The sequence below is a fragment of the Trachemys scripta genome, chromosome 2 (genome assembly GCF_013100865.1).
Source record: "Trachemys scripta elegans isolate TJP31775 chromosome 2, CAS_Tse_1.0, whole genome shotgun sequence".
Classification (NCBI taxonomy): Eukaryota; Metazoa; Chordata; order Testudines; family Emydidae; genus Trachemys; species Trachemys scripta.
Genome location: NC_048299.1, coordinates 140,647,913 through 140,656,790, shown reverse-complemented (window position 1 = coordinate 140,656,790; position 8,878 = coordinate 140,647,913). Strand labels below are relative to the sequence as shown.

At 56.6% G+C, this 8,878-nt stretch overlaps 1 protein-coding gene across 8 annotated transcripts in view; it reads left to right on the top strand.

Annotated features, from left to right (window-relative positions):
- Window positions 1–8,828, top strand: part of LOC117872815 (cytosolic purine 5'-nucleotidase-like) — a 49,481-nt gene extending 40,653 nt beyond the window's left edge. For 6 of the 8 annotated variants that reach the window (XM_034761605.1, XM_034761604.1, XM_034761609.1 and 3 more), the window contains 5 exons: window positions 139–190; window positions 3,305–3,365; window positions 4,164–4,340; window positions 4,943–5,044; window positions 7,427–8,828. In XM_034761605.1, coding sequence (XP_034617496.1) covers window positions 139–190; window positions 3,305–3,365; window positions 4,164–4,340; window positions 4,943–5,044; window positions 7,427–7,483 — 449 coding nt within the window. In that variant the 3' untranslated portion in view covers window positions 7,484–8,828. Of the gene's footprint in view, window positions 1–138; window positions 191–3,207; window positions 3,366–4,163; window positions 4,341–4,942; window positions 5,045–7,426 lie in introns of those variants that run through there. The other 2 variants (XR_004644613.1, XR_004644614.1) reach the window with 2 other exon arrangements.
- Window positions 8,829–8,878: the final 50 nt, after the last annotated feature.

The following is an 8,878-nucleotide window of genomic DNA, read 5'->3' as shown; positions in this document are numbered from 1 at the left end:
AGCTTCATGCAGCTGGGGAAAGGATCCGCGTCTGACCCCCAGGAGGGCCGGGGCTGTCGGGAGCCAGGACTGACAGAGAATGTCACTCCCAGATAACCCCCCCCGCGTGCCTCTCCCCTCGCCCACTTCTGCTTGCAGAGATCTTCGAGGAGCTGCGGAGCCTGGACGTGCTGCTGGCGGAGCTCTACCAGTAAGTGGAAGGAGAGAAGCTGAGCTCTAGCTGCGTGGCGGAGCCTGAGTGCAGAGAGGTGGGGAAGGTCACTTGGTGCTTGGCTGGGGGCTCAGACCCCAGAGTCAGACCCACAGTTTGGTTCCTCCCCGCCACAGAGCCCAGAGCTGCAGGGAACATGTCAGCTTCTCTCTCTGCAGCTGGAACAGGGCAAACCTGTGGCTGTCTGACTGAATAACCAAGGGGAAGGGCTCCCTGGTGCGGAGCCTATGCCGGCAGCTGACCAGACCCCTGCGTGTTCAGGGCAGTGTAGGGAAAGCAGACTTGGAGAGGGAGCACTGGTAGGGTGAGCAGATAGCAACTGTGAAAAAACGGGACATGGAGTGGGGGGTTAATAGGCGCTCATATAAGAAAAAGTCCCAAAAAACAGGACTGTCCCTTTAAAAACGGGACATCTGGTCACCCTAAGCACTGGTAGGTTGTAAACTCCCTGGGGCCAGGCCCTATGTTCTGTGTCCATGCAGCACCTTGCACGGGGAATGAGAAATACTGATCAAGACCAGGATTGGGAGCCAGGACTCCTGGGTTCTATTCCCAGCTCTGGGAGGGGAGTGGGGTCTAGTGGGTTAGAGCAGGACTCCTGGGTTCTATTCTTAGATCTGCCACTGATTCACTGTGTAGCCCCTTCCTCACTGTGTGCCTCAGTTTCCCCACCTGTGCAACAGGGATAGTGATCCTCTGTTGGCCTATGTCACTGTGTCCGCAAAGTGCTTGGACCTCCTTAGGCAATGGGCTCGCGCTCCCCTGGAGTGCCCTGGCTGGGTCACGTCAAAGTGGCCCCTCCTGCCCCCTTGTCAATCATCTATTGTTTGTGTGGTGCTAGTGCCTGGGAACCCCAGGCATGGACCAGGGCCCCACTGGGCCAGGCTCTGTGCAGACACTGATCAGCTGTTGCTCTCTAGCCAGTGAGTCCGAGAGCAACAAGCCTGTCACGCTGCCAGCTTTGGAACGAAAGAGAAGCAGCCGCATCCCATCTCCCCATGAAACAGCAAAGGCGAGCAGCCGCCTCGCATGCCAGCCAGCAGTGGGGGAAGGTGCCAGACGCTCTGTGGGCCAACTTCCCCCTGGAGTGAGCTCAGAGTGACTCAGCGGCAGCAGGTTGAGGCCTCTCTGTGCGCCTGCGCTGTTCTCTGCATTGCTGGTGCCGGAGAGTCATCCTCTCCGCAGCTGAATTTGCTGGGCCCATTGTGTACGTGAGGTTTTGTTGCTAGTGAATCCAGCTGGAGGGGGAGAGTGTGAATTCTAGACTGGCCTGGATGCGAATACTGCAGGGAAGGTTGCGAAATGGTGGGTTAGACCCCACCCCATTAGTACACGCTCACTCATTCCGCTCGAGCTGGTTCCTCTATTCCAGGGGCAGCCCCACTGCTTTCAGCCAAGGCTGACCTGACTTAGGCCTGGTCTCCACTACAGAGTTAGGTCAGCATAAGGCAGCTTACGTCTACACTACAATGTTGCTCCCGCCGATGTAAGTCACCCACTACACCAAGCTAATAACGCCACTTCCGTGAGAAGCGTAGCACTTAGGTCGCTGTAGTTAGGGCAACACACTGTCAATGTAGACACTGCATTATTGACCTCGCCTGTTGGCTGTAAGCCCCATGCCAGGCTCGCCGCTGGAGCCCCCTGCCCTCGGGTGGGGCTGACAGCTCGGGGCGGGGGGGCTCCAGCGGTGAGCCTGGCACAGGGCTGACAGCTCAGGCTGTCCGCCCCCCACACTGCCCCATTTGTCAGTGCAAGCGCTCCTGGTGAGGACGTGCACTCTTGGTAGAAGGAGGACAGTGTGGACATGAAAAACTGCGGTAATTACTGCGGTGGCTGTAGGTCGACTTAATTTTGTAGTATAGACAAGGCCTCAACCTGGTGGAAGTAGGAGAATCTGCCTTTGGCTCTGCCCCCACAGGTCATGTGGCTGGGGAAGGTGTTGGGAAATCTGGTTTTTGAGCTGTGAATGGGAAACCCCACAAGCACCCCCCACCCCCTCATGTGAGGAGCGATGGTCACCGAGCCAGCTAGCCTCCCAAGGCTCCCAAGACTCTGCAATGCCCTGGGTAGGCAGCCCAGCGGGCACCTTCCCAGCAGTGACCTCGCCCGTTCCACACTGCTCCCCTTACATAGAGATGCAGCTGCAAGTTAGACCGTGCGCTCTGTGAGGGGCGGGGTACACTTAAATGGGTGTGGCTGAGCAAAAGCCTCCCTAGGCACATTCTCTAGCTGGGGGATGGCAGAAAGGGGTCGGGAACACTCAGCGTTCTGGATGTTTGGAATTGCACATGAGGCCCCTCCAGGGAACATCCCCATGTCGGAGGGCCTGAGCCCTGGCACCTGAGGCACGACAGGGAGGGGGTGTGAGGCGGCTTTAACCTCCTTTGGAGCTCCCTGAGTTCTGGGGCCATGCACTGTAAGCAAGAGACGCTCTGGGGCTGCTCTAACATACATGCTGGGATGCAGAGAATACCCATAATGCCATGCACTGTGTACAGCTGCTCCCTGCCAGCCAGGCAGGCCCCTGCAATGGGGCTATTCCCTGGGGACCCTTTCTCCCCCTCCTAAGGCCTCCAACTGTTGCTGGAGTGTCCCTGAAGGTTAGGCCCCAGGTTTGGGAGAGGCGCTCGCTGTGCCAGGCCGGCCCTCTGACGCCTGCTCATTGCTGTCACACTGTGCCAATCTGTCGGGGGCCTGATGCTTTCCCTCGCAAAGCCTCGGAAACCAACAACCCCTTGTTAGCACTGAGCGAGGGCTGCGTCATGACCCATCCCGGAGTCAGGGAGCACAAAGGGGCAGGGCCTCAGTCCTGTCCCTCATGTCAGTTAAACCCAGGCGGGGGGCAGGGGGTGGGAGTGGGGTGGGATGCCCTCCTGGCATGAGGGGGGGCTCTGGGGCATCTGACACGCACTTGGCAGAATCAGCCCGGGTCTGGATGTTAGCTGGACCGCCTTGTGGGCATGTAGCAATGGCCCCTTCTGGCTCTTGTTCAGTCCAGAGCACTGTGCAGGGAGCGGCTGGGAGGATGGAGGGGCTGAGACTGCCCCCTCCAGCAACACTCACCCTGGTGCCGTGCTGTGCTCTCCTCAGGCCCTTGGACAGCGGCAGCAGCGAGCGCCCGGACATCAGCTCCATCAAGCGCCAGATCCAGGTACCCAGCGCTCTTGGCTCAGGGAGGGGCTTTGGGGCCCTGCCACTTGTTTTAAGAGCTGAGGGAGTGAGAGAGCAGAAACTTGCTTCCTGTTCCCTCCATGCCTCTGGCAATGGGGTGGGGAGGCAGATGTGAGGGGAACACTGTCAGCTGGTGCTCCTGGATCATCCTGCTCCCCCACCAGGGCAGTGAGCAGCAGCCCAGCTCAGCCCCCCAGGGCCTGACTTCCTGGCCCACGGCCGGGGCCCATGGGGTTCACTTCTGATCCCTTTCCCACATCAGAAAGGCTTGTGTGCCTTCTCCTGCTGTTTGCTGGTGCTGTGTCTCTGCTCTGCAGAAGCAGACACCCAAATCCTCTGCTGCCGGAGCTGATCTCTGCATGGAGGGGCAAAAGGAATGAACATCGTAGGTGCCAGGCTGGTGCCAAAGGGGCAGCAAAATCTGAGCTACCTCTGCCAGGCAGAAGAGCGACTCTCTGCTGTGGTGATGTTTGAGCTTCCTGGCCAGGAGGGGCTAGCACTGGAGGAAGCAGGCAGCGCCTGACACAGTAGGGTCTGGGGGTCCCTGGCAGGGATTCCCTAGACTTTGTTGGGCCTTGTGGTACATAGCCCTGAGCGTTGGCCAGTCCCCTGTAGCGTGCACCTGTGCCTGTTTTGATGTCTCTGTTGCAGTGTCTGTCCTATATCTGACTCTCCATTTAAAAAAGGGTCCTACACTGACAGGCCCCCATCTCCTCCCTGGGGAGCCAGGGCAGGACTGGGCCTCAGGCCATGCTGACTCACTTGCTGTCTCCTGCAGAAAGTCACCCACGAGATGGACATGTGCTACGGGAAGATGGGCAGCCTCTTCCGCTGTGGTTCCCGCCAGACGCTCTTTGCCAACCAGCTGATGCGCTATGCAGACCTCTACGCCGCCTCCTTCATCAACTTCCTCTACTACCCCTTCAGCTACCTGTTCCGTGCACCGCCCGTGCTGGTACGCACTTGGCCAGGGCAAATCCAGGGCAAGGAGATGGGCTGGGTCCACAGGGAGCCTAGGTTAGAGAGGGAGATGATGGCCAGGACTCTGCCCTGGGTCAGTCTGGCTGGCCTGTCCTGGGAGCTTGGCCATTGTCCAGAGGGCAACTCAACAAGGCCATCCAATGGGATCAGGTTTGCCCTAGGCCAGGATGCAGCTGGCACTGCTGAGGGCAAGAAAGGCCTTGTGGTTCAGGCACTGAGCTGGGTGCCAGGAGAGCTGGGCTCTATTCCCAGCCCTGCCAGGGACTCTCTGGGCCTCAGTTTCTTCAGCGGGCATGCTGCTATTGACCCCTCTTGTGAGGCTTCATTAATATGTGGGAGATGCTTTTGAAGCCCTCTATGGAAAGAGATGTATAAAGGCTGGGAGGTGCCTCTAGGCATGGGGGGAGAGACCACTGGGTCCATCCTGTCGCTGCTTCCGTAGATCTACCCTGGTACAGCTCATGAGGTGGGGCCCCAACCCAGGGCAGTGTAGAGCTGGAGAAGCTCAGGCTCACTCCTGGGAAACAAAGTTCAGGGCCCAAAATCTGTGTGCAAATGCCCTCCCTGCGTCCACAGATGCCGCATGAATCGACTGTAGAGCACGTGCACCTGGAGCTCAGGGAGTCGGGCTTGTTAACGGGGCATCGGCTGCACCAGCTCAGCTTCCACGGCCACCAGGTGGGTGGGTGTCGGTAACACTGCCGAGCGCCTCCGGGGCTTCTCTTCTCCCTGCCTGGGGGTGGCTGCACTGTTGACCTTGTGCTCTTTCACCTCCGACCTTTCCACCTTCTACATTCATTGCACCTGGCTTCTCTCTCCTCTCACCCTCTGGGCTGATCTCTCCCAGCTTCCCCCTCCCTCTCCTCACCACTAGGGGGCATCAGCCTCTTTGTGGGCTCCTGCTGCCCCTCACTGCCCACCTTGTCTGCCCAGCCACCCTGCATCCAGCCCACGGGCTACTCCTTGACCATGTCCTAGCCAACAAGCAGCCCCTGCCATGTCATCAGCACCCTGAAGCTGGGGCTGCTCTAGCTTTTTCCAAAGGCCTCCCACCATTGCAGCTCCATGGATGGTAGCAGCAATTGGAGTGGGCATGGGCCTTCTTCCCCTGCCCAGAGTGGGTAAAGCCTATGCCAGTCTACACTAGCGCTGCAGCTAGCCCTGGTGGATTTCCTGACCAGTGCTGGCTAGACCAGCTCTCTCCACCCTTCCCTCTGACCTTTGAGGGTTGTGGTAGCCCTTGTGGGGCAGGGCCGAGCATACCTCAGCCATGGTGTGAAGAGTAAACACGTCTAGCAAAACTAATGCAGCAGCTCCCGAAAGGCACAGACTGTGTACCAGACTCAGCGCGCAGCAGCCTCAGGCGCTAAATGGGCTGGGCCAGCAGTGAACTCAATACAGCCCCAGAGCGGGAACTGCTCTCTGAGCTGATCAGATGCATTTGGATCTTGGCTCTTGGACCTCACCGAGTTGGGCTTTTGCACAGCACTTGGCCGGTAATGATGCCTGCAACCGTTCTGCCCAGGTAGCCCCGCTGGGCCTGTTCTCTGGCAACAGGTATTGCAGCACAGCGAGGCCAAGGCAGCTGTCAGTGAGCAAACAAGTCATTGAGCCAAGTTAGACCCTTACACACTCCCAGCTTTCAGCCCTCGCCCCTTCCATTCAGGTAAAGCAACAAGGGCTGAGCCCAAGTGCTCTCCCTGAGAACATGCTGTGTCTGTCTCCTAACAGGCAGCACCAACCTCCCAGCACACTGACTGACCCCAGGGGCAGGCTGGCAGAGCCACCAAAGACAGGGCCATGCCCTAGCTACATCTGCAGCTGGGCTTCCTTAAAGCCATGGCGCCAGCCAGCTTGCAGCCACCCCACTCAGACTGCTGGGGATGTCCTGGGTGCTGGGCTCCTTTGAGCCATCTGCATGACAGGGGCCTCAAACTGCCTTAGTCCCGCTCCTGGTGTGGAAAAGCAGCCAGAGCAGGAAATATCCTGTTTTCATGCAAATATCCCTCCTAATTAAAAGCCAGGGGATGGTGCACTGAAGGCAGACGGTTCCTAATTAGAAGGGGTTGGAGTGTCACTCCAACCTGCCCTCACAAGCCAAGATGATTTGGGGGTTCAGGCCAGGTCATGTGATGGGAGCCAGGTGCTGCAAAGGCTGTGATGCACCTGAAGAAATGCTCCCTGCCCACACCCTCTGGGAAATGCTTGTGCCTCCACCTTTGCAGAAATACTGCTTCACAGCCAGTAATGTGAGAGCGGTGGGGCAGTGGAGCAGGAGGAAATCAGCCAATTGCCTCTAGTTCTCAAGTCAGGCCACTGGCTGCCTTTGGATTAGACAGGAAGCTACAATTCTCTTTGGCTCTTTAGTGTCCGTCACTGTAGTTCTCCAGCAAAGCTTTGAGCTGAGCACTGCAGGGCTTAGTGACCCAGGCCTTGTACTGCCTCCCTGATCTCCTTTTTGACTTGGTGCATCATACACACAAATCAAAGCAGGTTAGCCAGATGCTGCTGGGTCAGCTTACCCAGACCCATGCTCATGGCTTGGGGAGATGTTGCAACCCAGCTCAGATTTGCTGTCCTTTAAATGTTCAGTAACTCAGAAAACTTGAAGCTCTCCCCCCAGATTTGAGTGGCAAATATAGCAGGTTGCCCTAGACCCCGTGTGGCTGTGGGCTAGAGTTTTAATACTTAAATGAAGTGAGGAGTGGCATTAAAAATATAGTCCTGTGCAGGGCTCCACTGTGGGCTGTCTCCAGCAGCAGCCTGGCTGCAGCAGGAATGCGCACAGCCTCCAGCCCAGCATTCCCTCACTGCTGCAGAGCAGCCTGTGCATCAGGCTTGCTGTGTCACCTTGAAAAGCGCAGCGGAGAGGTTTGGAGGCCCTTGCCTACACAGGGCACAGCAGGGAAGTGGTGGCTCTAGAGTTTGGAAAACCAGAACTAGCAGTTGGGCAGGTCTTGTGTCCAAGGGCAGGATCCGACTCTACTCGGTGAGAATGGGTTTTAGAGCAGCAGTGACGTGGACACAGCTCTCAGGCAGTGCAACCGTCTCTCATTCCAGAACCTCAGAGGCATTTTTCAGGACACTGACGAGGCTGAGGAGGACGACAATGACTGAGCCGGACCACGGGCTGATTGCTGACTGGACGGCAGCCGCCAAACCCAGAACAAAGCATTTTTCTGAGGCATCAAAATCCTGTGAAACAGGAGTGTTCTGAAAAGAAACACTGCATACCAACTATCCCTGTCAGTCTAGCCTTAGCCACCAGTGCCTAAGAGGGCCCTTTGGAATCCAGCAATTGTTTGCATTTTCCTCCAGGGATTGATTGATTCAGTGGAGACAGTTCATGCCCAGGTATCCCCTCAACTGCCTCTGAGGCAGAAAGGCCTTTAGCAGCCAGGGAAGGGTAAGAGGCCACTGCTGGTGCACTAGAAGTCTGTGGTATGCTAGTTTCTCTGTCCAGTCCCCACCGATTTCTCCTTTGCTAGGTTGACGCATGTAGCAGTTGTTGCTTTGTGTGTGTCTACTACAGTGGTGGGGTTCCTGGAGTCAGATTCTCACCCCTTACAAGCCAGGAGCTAGTGACCCTGCCCGATTCCACTGCTCTTACATGGGATGGGAAAAGAAAGCTCTGATTTCCTGGGGATTGTGGCTGAACCTGGATGCTAGGGCTTGGAGCAGGCAGTGCTGGTCTGTGCCCTCTGCCTCCACACCCCCACAAGGCAATGTGAACTCTCATTCGGTATATATTGAATAGCTAGATTTCTTTTGAGCTAGGATCCCAGCTCCTCCTTCAGGAAACACTCTGCAGCCCTACTGCATTTATATCAGCAGGGATGCTTGATAGTGCCCAACCCCCTCCCACAAACGGAGTACCGTTTTTAAAGGCTTGTGCATGAAGGTTGTCCTAGGTCTGTTCAGGGAATAAAAGAATCCAAACTGTCCCAATAAGGCTCAAACCTGACTGAAGTTTAAAGTCACAAGCTCCATACTTCTTCCGTTTGGTGCTAAATGATGGATCCACTGGAAATGCAGGTGTGCCCTAGCACTGCAGCCTTCCAGAGCAGGGCAGAAAGTTCCTGATTGTAAATTTAAATCAAGTCAGCTACCAGAGTGGTGCAAAGACTATCTCAGAGTGAACAGGCATCCAGATCACAGCAGCATCCAAGTGTATATACCAGCTCTCCCTGCAATAGTGCTGAGAGGGCCCTACATCCATAGGTAGAAGGGGATGGAGAATACAATGTGTGTGTGTGGGGGGGGGGGGGGGGGGGGGTGGGGGGGGATGGAGGTTCCTTTAGGTCTGAGCACCCTAGACTGTGTGCAGAGCTGCTCCTGCATTGACTTTCATGGCTCAAAGCACACAGGCAGCTCTTTGAGTATGGAGGAATTTGACTAGGGTGGGAGAAGTTTTAAGGATATTGTATATATATATTTTTAAATTAAAGACACTACAAAGTAAGACCACTGGGTACTGTCTTTGGGGGGAGAGGGTCTGCTATGTGTCCCCCA